At 37.5% G+C, this 16976-nt stretch overlaps 2 protein-coding genes across 3 annotated transcripts; one reads left to right on the top strand and one right to left on the bottom strand.

The window, feature by feature from the left end:
• Positions 1–199: 199 nt before the first annotated feature.
• LOC103722390 (COP9 signalosome complex subunit 6-like) lies at positions 200–8612 on the bottom strand. The gene is made up of 8 exons (XM_089926059.1): positions 8462–8612; positions 7940–8033; positions 2654–2715; positions 2485–2563; positions 2300–2392; positions 1506–1606; positions 1212–1267; positions 200–614 (listed from the first exon to the last, which is right to left on the bottom strand). The coding sequence occupies exons 2-8, from the start codon at positions 8028–8030 to the stop codon at positions 533–535; spliced, it is 564 nt and encodes a 187-aa protein (XP_089782185.1). The 5' UTR covers positions 8031–8033; positions 8462–8612; the 3' UTR covers positions 200–532.
• Positions 8613–9283: 671 nt separating this feature from the next.
• LOC149751643 (F-box protein At-B-like) lies at positions 9284–16135 on the top strand. 2 transcript variants are annotated; one of them, XM_089926058.1, is made up of 5 exons: positions 9284–9431; positions 9543–9791; positions 10899–11104; positions 13745–13844; positions 13959–16135. In XM_089926058.1, the coding sequence occupies exons 2-5, from the start codon at positions 9609–9611 to the stop codon at positions 15318–15320; spliced, it is 1851 nt and encodes a 616-aa protein (XP_089782184.1). In that variant the 5' UTR covers positions 9284–9431; positions 9543–9608; the 3' UTR covers positions 15321–16135. The 2 variants fall into 2 exon arrangements, with proteins under 2 accessions (XP_089782184.1, XP_089782183.1); XM_089926057.1 differs by lacking the exon at positions 9284–9431 and having other exon boundaries at positions 9438–9791.
• Positions 16136–16976: the final 841 nt, after the last annotated feature.

Genomic DNA, 16976 nt, shown 5'->3' on the forward strand with positions numbered 1-16976 from the left:
TATCCCATTTAAACCTAACCGGAACTGCCAGGCAAACATCAACCCACGACAGCACTTGGTTGATTTGACCAATAAGTTCATCTGCCATCATTACTAGCCTTCTAATATATACTCAGAATCCCAATATGTGCTCCACAAATAGCAAATGATTACTTGATGTCCATGGCACACGCATTGCATGTACGAGGAGCTATGGAGATAAACAAACACATGACAAATTCCATTCTCATTTCTTAAAACTTCAATACCACCTGTTGAGAAGAACAAAGGGAATTCGAGTTTGCAAAACATTCTGAAATCTAGAATGCATGACCCAAACCATGCGATAGATCTTTGATGCACAAACAAATTTCAAAAACAAGGTTAAAAACTTTACCCTCCTATCTGGAGGCATCAACAGCAAAAATGAGAAGTTACAAAAAGTATGAAGCATATGATCACCCCTTCTATAACTGAGAAGAAAATTTAACTCTAGAACCAACTAATGAAGGAAAAACTTCGAGACAGAATGCCAGTAAAACAAGCACACCAGCTATATGAAAGCAGTCCGGCCTCCCCTTCTACTCTGCCTGTCATAGGTTGTGTTGAATTTATCAACCAGCTCATTCATGGTACTGCAGAGTTCAAGAACAAGTTGTTATCACATGCCTGAAATAACTTGACAAACAGCCCCAGATCTATAAATTTCCATGTCTATCAAACAAATGCACAAGAATAAAATCTCACGAGACAATAGGCTTTCAGATTTCATTGGAACAAATATATGCATATGTTAATTTTACTGGCAGTGGCAGAGAAGCAAGCAGACAATGTCACTTTGGTTCCTATAGAAGCCTCTTAAAAAAGAATTTGTAAACAAATAAACGAGCATCTTATTAACTGCAGGGTGGGGATCACGGATCAAAGTTTCAAGGGACCACTTGGATGCACATTTCTTGCAACCAAATATGTCCTTAGGTTGATGCAAAACTGCCATGTACCCATTTCAAGACCCTCTGTTCTACTATTTAATAGATCATCTAGTGCAAATATAAAATGGCATTGCTGTCTTCACCCTCCCTCTCTCTTCTCCTCCTCTAATTTACATGATCCTACTTAATGGAGGACACGATTGCATTACAAAAGGCCTGAGTCAAAATTTAAGCCTTCCATTTATGTAAACTCTTAACCATTTTCTCTTTCTTTACAAGTAAAAGAGACTTTTTGCATACCTTGAACAGTTTGTGAACATCATGAGGTAGGTCATGAGAAGTGTGTCGTTAAATTCCTGTAGATGAAAAATCAATATGGTTACTGAATTACTGATGAATAATATAAGAAGCTAACATCTGGAAAAGATTATATTGCTTGAAACCAACAGTACTGTCATGATCATGATCTTATATGCAAAAAGTAGGCTTTATGCCAATGTAGCCCAGCTTAGTAGAATAGAAGTCTAATGCATCAAAACGAGCAAATGCACAAAGCAAAGTTGGCACGCCTCAATCTGTTCAATACATATATACCATCAGAAAATCATCTTGGAACTTCTCTGATTCCATGGCTGGCAATCTTCTCAGAAGGCTCAAGACTTGTCTAAGCAATGAATTGTCAAGAGGAATATCACCTGCATGTTTTATAATTATGAGCATTTTTTGGAAATTCAAGGAAACACACCATCAACAACAATTAAAAGTTACAGCACTGTAAGTGGAAAGAAGTGCAAGAGGAATTCTGATTATTTTCCATCTTTTTTCCCATGCTACAAAGATGCAAGATTTCAATGTTTCACACTAAAGCCATTCACCAATTTTCGATGTTTCACACTAAAGCCATTCATCACTAAAATAAATAAGATTGGATTCTACTATTCAGGACATAGTGGCAAGAAATGCACTTTAATGCAAAAAACAGCATTCAGCATAAAGATTTTGTAAAAATGGATTGCAATGGAAAGGATACAAAAGAAAAGGTTGATGTAAACTCGAAGCAGCATGGCATAAAGAACCTCCACCAAGTATTAGAAAAACGAAAATGCTTCGAGGTGCCTGCTAACGCATATGAAGAGTTCCTTGGGCCAACTAAAAACTGGCCTGGCAACTCCATATTCAAACCACCCTCCCCCCATGTGTTGCATCAATTCCCATGAGTCACGCCAATCCCATCCTGCCATGTTTGGCTGGAGGCCCTTTCGCGTGCATGAAACAGGCACCCCCTAGCATTACTCCAATGGAAATTGTCCATGAAACTCACAAATGAAATTGAAAACAATGCAATATTAAATAAGTCTGAAAGGTGATTTCAAGTCATAAAAATGTACCTCTCTGCATTGCTTGCAGATATTGATGAACAACTCTAATTCTGCTATTTAGCATTTTGATGGCACTATGCATGCCAGTCAGATGGGCAGCCACTGTTCACATAGTACATTTATAAATACAAAAGAAGAAAACAATAGAAAATATAAAATGAAATAATAAATTCAGTTGAAGAAAGAAACCTCACATTGTGTTGCAGCCGAGCCACCATCAGATGGCTTAAGATGAGCTACATGATCAACTGAAATTCGCTCGGCCTCTACTGTCTTAATTTTGGGAGAAAAATGTCAATTTTGATAAACGTTTGCTGCCTCATCTAGATAGCAATGTAAGTAAATGGAAAGAAAAAGACCAACCTCAATGGTGTAGTTTGATCTAACAAATATGAGCTGAGGAATTCCATCAATGACGTGCAACTCTTGAAAGTAATGACATATTTCCAGAATAGAAGGCCAATTGTCAGTTAAATTCCAGAATTAAATACTTTTGCAACTAAGAAAATTACATAGAGAGAATCCAAATCATAATAATTATTCCCTTGCTACAATCAAATCAGTTTTATTAGGTGGCACAAATGCAGGTCAGTGTATCAAATTAAAACCATAAAACACGATTAAATTAAAGCTTCAATGATATAGATTGACCAAACCAGATTGAGGGAACTAAGGACCAACTTAAAACACAGTTAAGATGCGGCCTGCTAACAAGATGTGAAGTTAATCTACCTGTTTGATCATGGGAAGATCATTTTCCAGCGACAGATCAGGGAAACCATATTGGCTTCACTACTTCCACCATATGGATTTCTGGTAAGATGTCTGTGTTTGAGTTCAACAAAATACTGTAAATTATAGGGTCTTGTTTTTAAGCAAGTTGTCATGCCAATATTTTAAGAATGTCATAGGCCTCAAAACTTTTATATACCAGTTTAATCTGTATAGGCTTTATGTAAGAGATTTCCACTTCGAATCTACTGGGTAAGGTGACTTCTGATTTTAAATAAGGTAGTATGAGTTAAAACTTGAGGCATGTGTGGCATGCTTTCTGGGAAAGAGGCTTAAATCCAGAAGAGCACTTCTGAATCGCTGATATAAAAATCATCATTTTGGAAAAGAAATCTCAAGCACTTCATCCATGGTTTTGGTACAAGTCCAGTAAACTGAATAAGTCACAATTAATATAATGCATTACTGCAATTTACAAGATTAAGAAGATGGAATGTGTTATTTATAAAACTTATATAACAACAGGAAAGAGGTTGATTTACCAGACCCCCACATAAGAAACAAGGTGGTATCAAACTGAAGTTTAAACAAGGAATCAAACCTTGAATTTGCCAAAGAAATCTAAAATGCACTTTTATTAGGTAAGAAAGAATATGTTACCTTGGATATATGCATTGAATAGCACCATGATCTAAGGTATATATATAAAACAATTGTGCAAATATAGTAACAGAACTATATATGCTTTTATTATTCAAACACAAGGGTTGTAAAACATTCAAGAAATAGGATAGGCAAACATTAGTTCCCAAAAAAGCCTCAAGAATTAAAAGGATTATCAGTTTTTAAAAGGTCAAGTGAATCAAACAACTTATGAATCAATAAACATATAGTTCTTCATAAGCTTATGTGGAAAAGGTTGCATACATTATTATGGTTCCAAACAAATAGTAAAACAGGAAAATAACAAAAAAATGGCGCAACACGTGTTGCAGAAGCAAATATATTGGAGCATTATTTCAATAGCCCAATGAAGGCGATCATGCTGACTAGGATTGTAACATGGACTAGAAATTTATAGTATCGATCCCTATATCTCTGCCAATATGGACCTAGGAAAACTGCAATGCATTGGAGGGCTAATGATTTTAGATCTTAAATTGAACATACCTAATTAGAGTACCAACGTTAGAACTTCTCATCTCTGATCCAACATCCATATCAAGTATTCGTTAGCAATTGCAAAAAAAATATAGAATGCATCAAGCCATCAACCATTCAGATCTCCAAGACCAACAGATCCTCCAAGATCTCCAATATAATAGTAGGACCATAATGCATCAGAACTGTCAGAACTCTATGCCAATGGCCTCTTACGCTTCCAATGTTATGGTATTAACTACCAATACAGCTTCATTAATGTAATCCAGAACAGTCGAGCAAGCTAGATGTCCATGTTACACTCAATCCCTAAACTTGTTCCTTCTCACCAATCAATTTTAGTGCTTAAAGTAGCAATTTACTATGACTTCAACATACATACAAAGTTCCTCAAATAACAAATGCATTTATCTAGACATAAATCTCGTATTTTAAATGAAAATGAAACTTGATAAACTAATTTTTTGCATTATCAAAACAATTTTTAAAGTAGAGATCTCTTACTTTAAGCATAGAAAGTCCTTCACTCCGCTAAAAAACCCCGTTCTTCTCTGTTGCTCTCATTTAACATGGATGGGTATTCAATGGCGGAGATGATAAAGTGCGACTGAAGTAAGAACACTAAGGAGGCAAGCAGATTGTGTCAAAACCAAAAAGAAAAGTTTCAAAGAGGCTGTATCTATGGTAAGCTGAGTTCCATCAATTAGACTCATGAGAATTTAAATCTACAAGGATTTGGCTTAGGTTTCCATATTAGAATGTGTTTCTAATTTTTAAAATTTAAAGCAGCAGCAATTTTGGTTATCCTGGATCCAACAATTGAGAATTTCGATTTTTGGAAACTAATGGTATAGGGGTTGGACTTTCTTCTGAAGTTCTGAAATAAGAGGATGTATTGTATTTGTAGAAACATAAGCTTGGGTGGGTAAGTTTTTTTTCATGGGAGAGTTAACTATGGAAGAGTTTGTGTAGTTATAGAAATGCATATATAATGAAAATTTTCCAGCCACCGCCCCCTTCCACCAGCCATCAAATCTTCCTATGTTGGTAAGTGGCATGGCTTGTCAAATCACGAGCCATCAATCAAGGGTGGCAATTTACGCCTGACCTGCGGACCTGACCCGCAACAGTCCCGATTTAAGCAAGTTCAAGTTTTCTATCAAGCATAAACAGGACCAAGCTGTAAGCAAGTAGACCCAACCTAACCATTTATTCAGTGCGTCAAGTTCAGGTTTAGAGTCTTGACCCATTTAACAAATTTTGACCTGTTTAATAGCTGTGCCAAGTCATGATTTGACCCATTTAAGACTCATTTTACCCATTAAAGGCCTGTTTAACCAACTTAAAACCCATTTAACCTAATTTGTCCCATTTGTTAAACAAGTTATGCAAGTTGGGTCGGGTTAATTGTTTAATAAAAAGGTTGGTTTCTGGTTTAGACTGTGACTGGTTTAGTAAACAAACCAGGTCCAGGTTGATAGATATTTGACACAATCTGCATCCAACCCAACCAGTATCCAACTCACCCCACATCCGGCCCGACTCGACCCATTTGCCACCCTTGATAACAATCCATATAGTCTTGGCCAACACACAAGCCACTTGGGCATTATGCAAGCACCTGGCAACTCACTATGCAACGAGTGTTGATGCAGTGCAGTCACCAAGCTGCATCCACATGTGTGCAACATGAACTGCAAGTTAACAATGTTGGTGTAGTGTATGAAAAATCATACACAATACTTGTTGGTGATGATTACTTAACCAAGAGTCCTAGGTTTATATGGTGATAATGAATCCATAGAACTTACTTTTTTATCTCCTTTTCAATTTTGCTGCTTCGTTCTAGTTTTATCCTATGTCTTTAAGTTTTTTACAAAAAATTCCCTAGTTTCTTCCCATGTTTCTTAGGAACTGTTAATTCCTACAATTGCTTCATCAAAACAAACACCTAGATTGATGTTTCCTCCTCTAAATCTCTTTTCTGTAGTGCCTCATCTATTGCTGAAATCACAAATGATTTTGTCCTGCAAGAATTAACATCTAAGCATAAGACAAATGTTTCTTAATCATGGCTCGCTCTCATGTACCCTAACTTAAATGCTCTTGAGCCTTAAAAAATACCAAATTTCTATCTTGTTTGATCAACTAGCATCAAATTCGGGGAGGTCCCTCTAATATGAAGTTAGAGAAACCTGAAAGGTAGATGGGTTTTGCAGAATCTAAGGTAAAGAGAAAATCTTCACACCATTTTGCAAAATTGGCAAGGTCCTCATCTCCAGCAATAATTCAACAAGCCCCATAATATACCTCTTCACATAAATCACCATCAACACTACAAAGACCTGATCATGCATCACTAGGCTGAATTATGTTGCAATATATTGAAAGACAAAAATCCTTACAGATTATCATGCATCATATGTTGGTCTTATCATGGTTCTATTATTTTGGAGATCACATAGTCCACTAAAGGCTTTAGTAGATTTGAACTGAAATGAATATGTGGCAAGCAATACTAGATAGTCACATTATTTCTGAAATAACACAGAAGTAAGTGCCTTAGAGCCGCTTCATTGCCTATATGCTCACGATTGAACCACCATCAAAATCATTATGAGCTATGGAAAAGGTGGATTTTTTTAAAAAGAAAATTTTAAAGTATGTTTTTATTTTTATCTAAAAATAAAACATATTTTCTATCTAGAGGGTGGACCTTGGTGCCATGGCAAAGTTGCTCACTGTGACTTGGGTGTCACAAATTTGAAACATGAAAACAATCTCTCTACACATGGGGTAAGCTGCGTATATCTGACCCTCTCCAAACCCCGTAATGGTGAGAACATCATGCAGTGGGATGCCCCTTTATGTTTTATTTTGTATCTACCAATACTAGCAAACTAGTGCTTTGAAGGCTAAAACCATGAAGTCATCGTTAAAAAAGGCTGGGCTTCTCTTGGAGCATAACCATTATTTCATCTAGTTCTTTATAATCCTTCACTCTACTCACATCTTAACCATATGTGCAGAAGCATGAAAATAGGCAGATAAAGGGACCATCAGTGGTTTCAGCCCTGTGGCCGAAAAAGGAACAAGGATATGACACAAAATTTCACAACTTATAAATGAGAAGCAATTCCAAAAAAATTCCTCGCTTATTTTTAGGGTGGGAGGTTACATTTAACAGGTGTAGGAGTAGAAGAAATGCATCTCACTGCTACTCTTCATAATCTGTGCCACGACAAAACCAACTTTTCCCAATCACATTCAGCATGTCCGACCCACAACTTCTTACATACCATGGAAGTGTAAATAGAGAGGTTTCCTTTTAAGACATATTCCCCAGCAATTATTGGACACTACAAAATGAGAAGCGCTTTAAATAAAGGTGCCCACAACTGACATTACACAGTAAAAAATTAACAGTACAAGCCACCCCCACCCCCCCACCGAGAGAGAGACAGAGATGCGGAGGGGGTTGGGGGAGAAAAGGCCACTGATGTTGCCACTTGCAAGGATGAAAGTGCATGAAATTGCCATGATTTAAAATCTTATTTGAAGTAACAAAAGAGATAGACGCACAAAATCATAGATAACTGGACAAAGATTTTTAACAAATTTTGCCTCTGTTTGTTCTTTCAGGGAAGAAAACAAGAAACAGATTGGCAAGATTTGAGTCTTTGCTGTACAAAGCATCACATACTGTAAATGAGAATAAGAGGAAAACAAAAGAAGGTTTTATGGGCAAGCACGCACCACTTTCAAATATGGGTACTGGAAGGTCCTTTTGAGCATGGTTGATCGAAGGATTCAGAAGGACATAAATAGGACTTTCATTCACATCCATCAACTGTTTCAAAAAATGTTTTGTTAGCAAAGAGCATGAGACTTAGGACAACTGCTTACTATAATAATAACCTCCTCATGCAAACAGCAAGAGAAATATTAGAGTTCTAAAAATATAGCATATGTAAATAGGAAGCAAGAAGGACAGGGTCTTCTACAATCCATAATCGAACAAGTAAATTATGACTCACATCAAACAGTTGGTGGAGAATAACAGATATACCGTTACATACAAGAACATTACTATCACAACCAATCTCCTTTTCCTAAAGTTTACTTTCTTTGCCCTAGCACTAATTTTGCGAATTATGCTACTTAAGACATAAATGTTAAAAGATCCATAACACATGTAAGTTTACAGCCAAATAATCAAATAACTAAAAAAAAAGTCTAAACAACATGAACATGCATAACCAAGGCAAGATCAAGTACCCATATGAGACGAGAAAGACCTCCAGAATCACATACTCAAAAAGCATGATTTGTCCCAAGTGTTTGATAGAGGAATGCCAGCACAACTAATAAGAGATCTAAAGTGACATCATTGTTGATATACCAGCCTCAACATTATCCACATCAGTCTCATGCCCAAAAAGAAACCCATAGATCCAGCAATTCAAATACCATGGTCCCGGACCAGCCTATCACCAATCCGTGTCCATGCAGGTTACCAGCCGTGCAGAATGAACCATGCATTAGTATGGAACCTACCATAGTATATGCCATACTGACCAGTGATCTGTCACAGTCCCATGACGCAGTCTTAACAACCTTGCCAAAATATATTTCTGAAATAACTAAAGATATTAAGGGCTAAAAGAACTAGAAAAAACAGCAGAATTGCCCCTAAGTTATTTTCTTCTTCTCCCTTTTCCACACGTAAATGAAATCTCAAATGGAAGCGCCATACTCCTGCAGTGAAAAAAAGATTCGCAGGAACAGAACAACCTTCAAGTTGGTCTACAAAAAACTCAAAATTTAATTCTCGGGAACATATCAAAATTTTCATGCCAGCCGCCTGGGCTACAAAAAACCCATATTTCTCCCCTTTATCTAGCTAACATGTCTTTTAATTGAAGCACGACCTCCTAATACTGGTGCTATCAGATTGCCCAATGGCTAGTACTTCGTTAGTCAAATGGGTTCGTGGGTTGCTCGGGCTCGAGCTCGAGTTTAAACGGGTTCATTTTGAGCTCAGGTCGAATTCGGGCCTATTGGACTACGAGCCGGGCCGGCCCGCTAACAGGCCTACGTGCGACCTGTGGGAGAGCCCTCCAGGCGACTTTTGCGCCGTCGCCTCGTCCGCTCTCCCTCGCGTCTACTTCGAGTCGAATCCATAACGATGGCGACCAACTCGTTCCCCAGATACTGAGCCGTCTCGAAGGGCACTACTTGAGAGCAGGTAACCGATCCCAAAATCTAGCTCTCCTCAATTCCACTTGTTATCATTGTTATCTTTGCTAGGGTTTGCTTCATCTCTTCATTTCACCCCGATTTTTTACTTTTTAAACAGGATACGGACTTAATCCAAGATTAATCCGCAGCTCCGTGCGCCAAGAGTCTCTCAGCGCAGTCGGAAATGGCGAAGGTGGTACGAGGAGGCGGCGATGGGGGGCTGATAGAGAGGCTACCACAGAGCCTAGTACTGGAAATATTTGGGAGGCTCGACTTGGAGTCTCTGTGCTCGGCGGCTCCCGCCTGCAAAGCTCTCCGGTTCTCGGTGTCGCAGGTTCTCTCAACCATCTCCACAATCGACCTCTCTGTGAGTACTCCCAAATCCTTTTTCTTGACACGTTTGCTCCTTTTCTTCACCCATCTTGCGAGAATAACTAGTTGGGTGTCGTAAAGTTGTAATCTTTGTGCAGATTTCTCGCTTCTATGTGAGATGGATCTTTGGTTTTGTGATTCTTCTGCACAACTTAATGGGTCTACAATTTTAGACAGTTGCATACGCTTTTCAGATATTTTAGATGCCCTCTTGATTGTGTCTGGTCAATAATGTTTCTGGTAAAAGAAAAATGTTTTTTTTTTAATTTTTTGGACCTGTTGACTCTTTATTTAGGATGTATCTTCTTAAAATTTTGAATAAGAAAGATTTTCCCCTATTGTGTGAACAATGGATTAATTTGGTTTCCAATGTCCATGGTACATTAAATGGGTGTTGTTTGGTGTGCAACAGATTTGCCTGTTCTGTGTTAGAAATTAGTTTAGTTAGAAACATGTCCTATCCACTATGTAGGTAATAATTTCATAGTGGTTCTCATCAAATTCCTAACTTATTCGTGCACATTAAAGCTCGGTTAATTAAAAGGTGGGGTTTGGCTAGAAAATTGAAAGGCATGCGAACGATATAGTTTCTGGGCATTTTATTTTATTTTGGTGGCAAGACAGGTTTGACATTCAGGTGGCTGGACCTTTTGATGTGCCTTGTAACTTCAGTTTGCTTACTTCAGCACTTTCAACTACTCTTATCTTTATAATTTTTCCTTAGAAACAAGTGTAGATTATCAAATTGCACTTTGCTCTCTCCTTTTCATCATTCAAAAATTTAATCTTCGCATATAATCTTCATCTTATGAGGTAGAGCTGAAGAATGCGGGAAAAGCTAAACCTACCTATGCATTTTAGGAATAGACCAGACTAAGACTGCCTACATGCACACCTTGCTGCCCTTGAATCATGGGCCTCACATATATTATATGTAGGGCCCACATTAAGAGGGTGCTTTTATTGTGGTTGTTCAGCATGTGGACAGAGTTTGGTTGCATGTGTGCAGCTCTAGCAGCTCTGAGATTTTGAATAGATGTTTGAGTATAATCTAGACATTCCTTCGTCTTTCTTATTAAAATATTGGTTGTTGTTATTGCAGGGGTTTTCACATACTGTCCAGATCCTGAATAGAGTTCTGACTAATAATAGAATGCTTCGAAGCCTTACCCTTGATTGTGTTGAGCTAGATGATTCTTCAATTGAAGTTTTTGGCAAGGAACATCTCCAAGAACTTGTTTTGCTTAAGTGCTTCAGGTTCTCTTTGTATATTCTCACAGCCATCAGCAGAAAGTGCCCCAATTTAAGGTATGGATCTTAGTTTCCATAGACCACATCAAACCATTGAATGAAGAGCTAAATATGATGTTTTTGTCTTACCTGAAAGATATAATTGCAATTATTTAATATGTTAGAACAAAATTGATTCCTGGACATGCTATAGCTTGGTTGTTTGCCACCTATGATATAATTCATTCAAAAAGTGTGAGTTCAGGATTTTAGGAAAGCTTAAATGGAAGTCAATAGATGTCATCTGAAAAGAAAAATGTGCCCCTGCCAATACACAGAGGACTCAATCCTCCCCTCTATAGAAATGGTGACCTAAAGCATCACTAAGCCTTCTATAGTGCATGGTTAAAGTAAGCAGGATGTGGAAATTTTAGTGGAATAAATGAAGAAAGTATATATTTGACTGCAACCGTTAAGGTTCCGGATGTAGAGAACAAAAATAGAGGTGATTTTATGAAGTTCTGTCATTTTAAAGATGGGCTATGCTGTTCCTTATGTTCAAAGCTATCAAAATGAAGTGCTTCTGTCTCAAGTTTTATTATAATAGGTCTAGTAAATAGAAAAGTAGACACTATGGATTCTTATAATATAAACTTGTGATTAAGTAGGGAAGTCAATGAATCTCATGTTTATTTCCTACTCATATTACTTCCCATGGTTCATGCGATATTCCTTCGACCGATCAAACTAGCATAAATCAAAAAGAATAATGCTATAAAAAATTAAAAGAATAAATATTCCAACTCAGAAATGCATAAAACTTGTGGGTTTTCGAAAACAAAATATGAAAATTGTAGTTTGCAGGCTTTTCAAAATTTTCACCAGCCTCAGTTTCTGTCTGAACATTAAGCGCTCTATAGAATCACAATTGAGTTAGCGGTCATCAGTGTAGAAGAAATGTATGTGAAGTGCATTCGAAAGATTTTGATCAAAAGAATATGAAGTCTAATATTTTGAATGATATGTTTCTTTAGAGTTAGCTGAATTTATTTCAGTTTTGTTGTATAACATGACAATCTCTCTTCCAAGTAGAGACTTTTTTTTACTTTTTTGTTGCATATATTACGATTCTGTGTCATGGGAAGCAATAAGACAAAATGAAGGGCCTTTTCCACCATATGGGGAAAGGAATTCATGCTCACTAGCAACTGAACACATGCAATGCACGTTTAAGAAAAATATAAAATTTTAAATTATACCAAATTAAAATATGAAAATAATATTAAAAATAATCAGGTTTTTTTGTAATTAGATTTGTCCTTATCTGTTTGCAGCCTTCTTTTAATTTTTCTAATTTGTTTACTCTTACAATTTTTTATTATGATATATTTTCTCCCTGTGTTTAAGTGAGAGAATAACAGAGAGAAAGGAGTTTCTTTTTTGTATGGTCACCAAAAAGGATATCTTCTATTAGTTTTTTTCCCTTGCGGCTAGTATTTTCAATTTTTCCCCTTTTTGTTTCCTTTCACATTTTTTTATTATGGCCTTTTCCTTAGTTGTTTGCAGCTTATTTGTTTATTTTTTCCCTTATTTTTTGGAAGCCAGGGTTTTTGATTTGTTTCTTTATTTGTTTACTTCCAGAACTGTAACTAGGTGAATTTTCCTTATTTATTTGTAACTAGGATTTTAAATTTTTTCCTTATTTATATACATGGAAGATTGCTTTGCTAATCTAGAAAGAATGATTATTGTTGGTATAAAAAAGCAAACAGGTTTAACTTGCCACTAGGCAAGTGCAATCTCGAGCGACGGTGATTGCAAGGCTGGCGCATAGCATGTCACATGTGCATTCCCTGCGATCACCATCCATACCTACAGTTGTGCTCACCAATGGTGGCAAGGCAAGGCACTTTCTGAAAAAATGATAGACTGAATCTAAACAGAATGGTCCCCAATTTTGAAACTGTCCTTTTTAAACATAGTATAGATATTATGAAGAAAAGAGGTCCACCACCACATAATACAATTGAAATGCAAAGATATAGATGACTTGAAGCATTAAGAAGGGTATAAAAGAAAGTAAGAAACCCTCCATATCATATGTTGATGCCTGTCGAATCATTGTAGAATGACCGTTTGTAAGAGATTTGGTTTATGCTAATGGAGAAAAAGAAAAAAATGATCGAGAAAAAGAAAAAAAATATTGCAGTCAACTTCTGTAGAATCCTGCTATTTCTGTTATATATTTCAACGATCAGTTCATCTGATATATAATGCAATAATTTTGTCGAATACGAAATGTTTTATCAGCAAGAGCATTGATACTTGACTCGATGTTCACTTTTGATATTGCAGTAACTAGTAAAGCATGACAAGCTATTTACATGCATAATGTGAACTCTTTCTTGTCTATTTTCTACGAAAAAATGATCAACTTCTCTTAATGAACTGAAAAGTTAAAACTCATGGCATAGGTTATTCCAAACATACAGCAAGGTAAATTTGACTTCAGAAGATTAGTAATGCTATGATTTTTTTAAAAAATTATAGTTTTATACAAAATGCGATATGGAATCACTCAATGTTGTTCAGTGACTTTATTTTGACATAATTTTCATTGATTTGATGAGTGTATTCCCTTTAGTTAGGATCTTACATAGTTGCATATATGAGAAAGGACTGAAAATAGCCTGAAAAGTCATCTTTTTACCATGTCAGACTTTTATCATTGGAAATGGTATGTCCATGTGATGTTGAATCACCTGATGACTGCAACAATTCCATAGCAAAGATGCTCGAGGGATGCTTGTACTTGGAGGTGAAAATTTATAAATACAAGATTCCAAATTTTCAGTTTCTTTTCACATATTGTTTGAAGCAGAAAGTGATGTGTTAAATTCATATATTCTAATTTGTTTCCGCTGCTTTGCAGTCTCTGTCTATAAAGTTCCATGACCATTATGGTGACACATGTTATGTTGAATTCAGCCAGCTCATCCTTCCGAAAACCATTAGAGTTCTGCTGTTGCAGCCTATATCTGATAGGCAAGCCAAGCTGCTTGTCCTCAAAGCTGGAGCTGATAGGAATTCAACCGCATCGTTAGCTGGTGCTGGCAGTTCCTTTCTAAGGCCCAATAGTAATGGACTGCAGTCGCTATCTCTTGTTTTAAATAAAATAAAAGATGAACTTCTTATAGCTATTGCAAGCAGTCTTCCTCAATTGGTTGGGCTGTGTCTTGAAGATAAACCACTGGGGGAGCCCTCTTTGCACAATGACTTGACCAACAGAGGGCTTCAGTCTCTAGGCTCCTGTAGAAATTTGACTAGCCTTTCGCTTACACGGAGTAGACAAAATTACCCAGCCACTTTCAGAAGGGTGAATGATGTTGGTATTCTCCTCCTATCTGAGGGATGTAGAAGACTTGAATCAGTAAGACTTGGTGGATTTTCTCGAGTGACCGATGCAGGCTATGTATCTTTTCTTCACTCCTGCAAGAACTTGAAAAGGTTTGAGGTCGTCAATGCTTTTTTCTTGTCAGATTTGGCATTTCACAATCTTGCTGATGCCACAAACTCCCTTGTTGAAGTGAGATTGTTGTCCTGCAATCTTGTAACCAGTGAAACTGCAGAATCTCTATCCTTATGCAGAAATTTGGAGGTTCTGGACCTTTCAGGATGCAAAAGCACTGCAGATGTTGGGCTCATTTCAATTTCAAAACTTTGTAAATTGACTACATTGGATCTTGGTGGAGCTGATATTACTGACAGTGGTTTAGCAGCCCTTGGTCATGGGAGTTGCCCGATTGCTTCTTTATGTCTAAGGGGCTGCAAAAGGATCACAGATAGAGGGATAGCGCTTTTGTTGTATCAGGATGGCATTATTAGGAGAACTTTATCAACTCTTGATCTGGGTTACCTGCCTGGATTGTCGGATAAAGGTATGTCTACTATTGCTGAGGTCTGTAGAGAAATCACCAACCTCAGCATCCGGAGTTGTTTCTATGTCACTGATGCTTCTATAACAGTTCTGGGTTCAATGGAAGCATTTGAGGGCAAAAGAAGACCACTTCGAAAGCTTGATCTCTATAGCTGTAGTGGGTTGTCAAACGCTTCTTTTTGGCTACTTGCCCCTCCCTTCTTCCGTGGCCTACGCTGGCTTGGTGTGGGAAACACTAGGTTGCTGGATGAAAGCGAAAACAGATTTGTGGAACTTTCAAGAGACCGACCATGCCTAACAATTTGCACAAAGGGCTGTGAGATGGGTTGCAAGGCTGGATTTCATGCATTGACATGAATTTATCTGACAATATAAATTTGGTATTGACCATTTGTGTGTAAGTTCAAGAAGTACAGCGGAGATGAAATGATGGATGGCTATTTGATGGACTCTTTGCATCTGAAAATATGGTGTTTTCCATGCCAGACCTAAATTCCTCCCCCTCTTACTCAGGATAGCTAGCGAGAGGAAGTGCTGCTGATGTTGAAAAGTTCCTTCGGACATGAAGCATCGACAATTGTAGCGACTTGCATTTCCTACATCAAGAGCAGGATTTGATATTTCTCTCTCATCTCCTTTTATATCTTGTGAAGCAGGAAGAGAATGGACTCTAGCAAGGTCCAGTTTAGAAGGCTAAATCATCTTGGAGTCATTCAGGACCAGACTCTTTTCTCGAAGTATGAAGTTGATGCTACAATGGTGCTTCCATGCCTGGTATCGAGGTTCAGAAAAAGGAAGCAGTTATCTTTTCTTTTTTCTTCTTCTCTGATGGCAGTTGATTATTAACTAAGACCTCCCATGATGATTTTCATTCCAGATGAAAAAGGTGGAGCATTCGAGATTAGGCTGAGGGATGGTTACCGAAAAAGAAACCATGACTAGAATAGACCTATTCCAACTGCCATTGCAAAGCAGGCTATCAGTTTTGTGCTTGTGGCCACTTGAGAAAAGGTTTTTGTGCTTGAATTAATGAATTTTTTCTATGCTCGATGTGAACTAGTGTCTGTTTAAGCTTCACTTAGTATTACAAGACATGAAACTTTTATTGAAAAGAAACCCCGACTGAATTTAACCCAAGAATTTAGAGAAGCTAACTTTGCTACCATTCTACTTATGCTGAGGGTCTCATTTTCATATTAATGTGTCTTATAGGGAAAGATTTTATAGTGGTATCTCTTTACAAAATGATCCAGACTATTCATCTCCTCTCTTGATCCGCAACGGTTTTTCAGTTTTAGCGCACCTCATCTGATATATACGATTTGTAGATTATTTGATATGGTACAAGGTACTCTTTGGATAAAAAGGTCAGTACGTGACCCAATTTCACCCACATCTCTAGAACAATAGCATTCATCTGTTATAAAAAAATTTACAATGCAAGAAAGAATTAAAATTTAGACCGAAGGACTTGCCCTAAGTGAAGTTGTTTTAGCCTAATTATGAGCCAAGTTATTGCTATTAAAAGGGGACACATTAACGAGCATGGCACGTGTTTGTTGATGATAGCTTTAGGCCAAGTAGATCATGCAAAATCTATTGGCCGTATGAGCTATGGTTGGGGATATTGAGCCGCCTATCTCCTTTTTTTTGCTGGTAATTTGGTCCGTAAAGCAATAGCTCAAACAGGTTCAGCTTCCGTTGCTACTTGGATTGCACAAAAGCAGGTTTAGCCAGTACTGGTTCATGCGGCACTACGATAGCACAAAGCATAGGAGACCACAATTGCGAACAGTAGGATTTGGATTGTATTTTTCAAAATAAATGCTATTCCAGTGGGTGCCGTCATTGCAAAGGTATAAAATGCTGCTGGTCTAAGCGAGACTGAATGGAAGGATGGTACTCATGACCCACACTAGAAGCGTCTTGGAGGTCACCCCCCCCCCCCCCCCCCGGCGGGTATCTAAAGATGAATTTCAATTGTAGTGGCCCAAGAGCTAGCAATAGGAGCGT

Source organism: Phoenix dactylifera, chromosome 11 (assembly GCF_051530095.1).
Source record: "Phoenix dactylifera cultivar Ajwa chromosome 11, Ajwa_hap1_PhDact_Kaust_v1.1, whole genome shotgun sequence".
NCBI lineage: Eukaryota > Viridiplantae > Streptophyta > Magnoliopsida > Arecales > Arecaceae > Phoenix > Phoenix dactylifera.

What these genes read in the sequence shown, in the direction of transcription:
- LOC103722390 (XM_089926059.1), bottom strand. Translation starts at nt 8,030, where the DNA reads ATGGATGTGAATGAAAGTCCTATTTATGTCCTTCTGAATCCTTCGATC. An exon ending in AGTACCCATATTTGAAAGTG is followed by an intron (nt 2,716 to 7,939) that starts GTGCGTGCTTGC and finishes ATTACTTTCAAG; the next exon opens with AGTTGCACGTCATTGATGGA. An exon ending in TCTGCAAGCAATGCAGAGAG is followed by an intron (nt 1,607 to 2,299) that starts GTACATTTTTAT and finishes TAAAACATGCAG; the next exon opens with GTGATATTCCTCTTGACAAT.
- LOC149751643 (XM_089926058.1), top strand. Translation starts at nt 9,609, where the DNA reads ATGGCGAAGGTGGTACGAGGAGGCGGCGATGGGGGGCTGATAGAGAGG. An exon ending in AGAAAGTGCCCCAATTTAAG is followed by an intron (nt 11,105 to 13,744) that starts GTATGGATCTTA and finishes TTACCATGTCAG; the next exon opens with ACTTTTATCATTGGAAATGG. An exon ending in AGGGATGCTTGTACTTGGAG is followed by an intron (nt 13,845 to 13,958) that starts GTGAAAATTTAT and finishes GCTGCTTTGCAG; the next exon opens with TCTCTGTCTATAAAGTTCCA.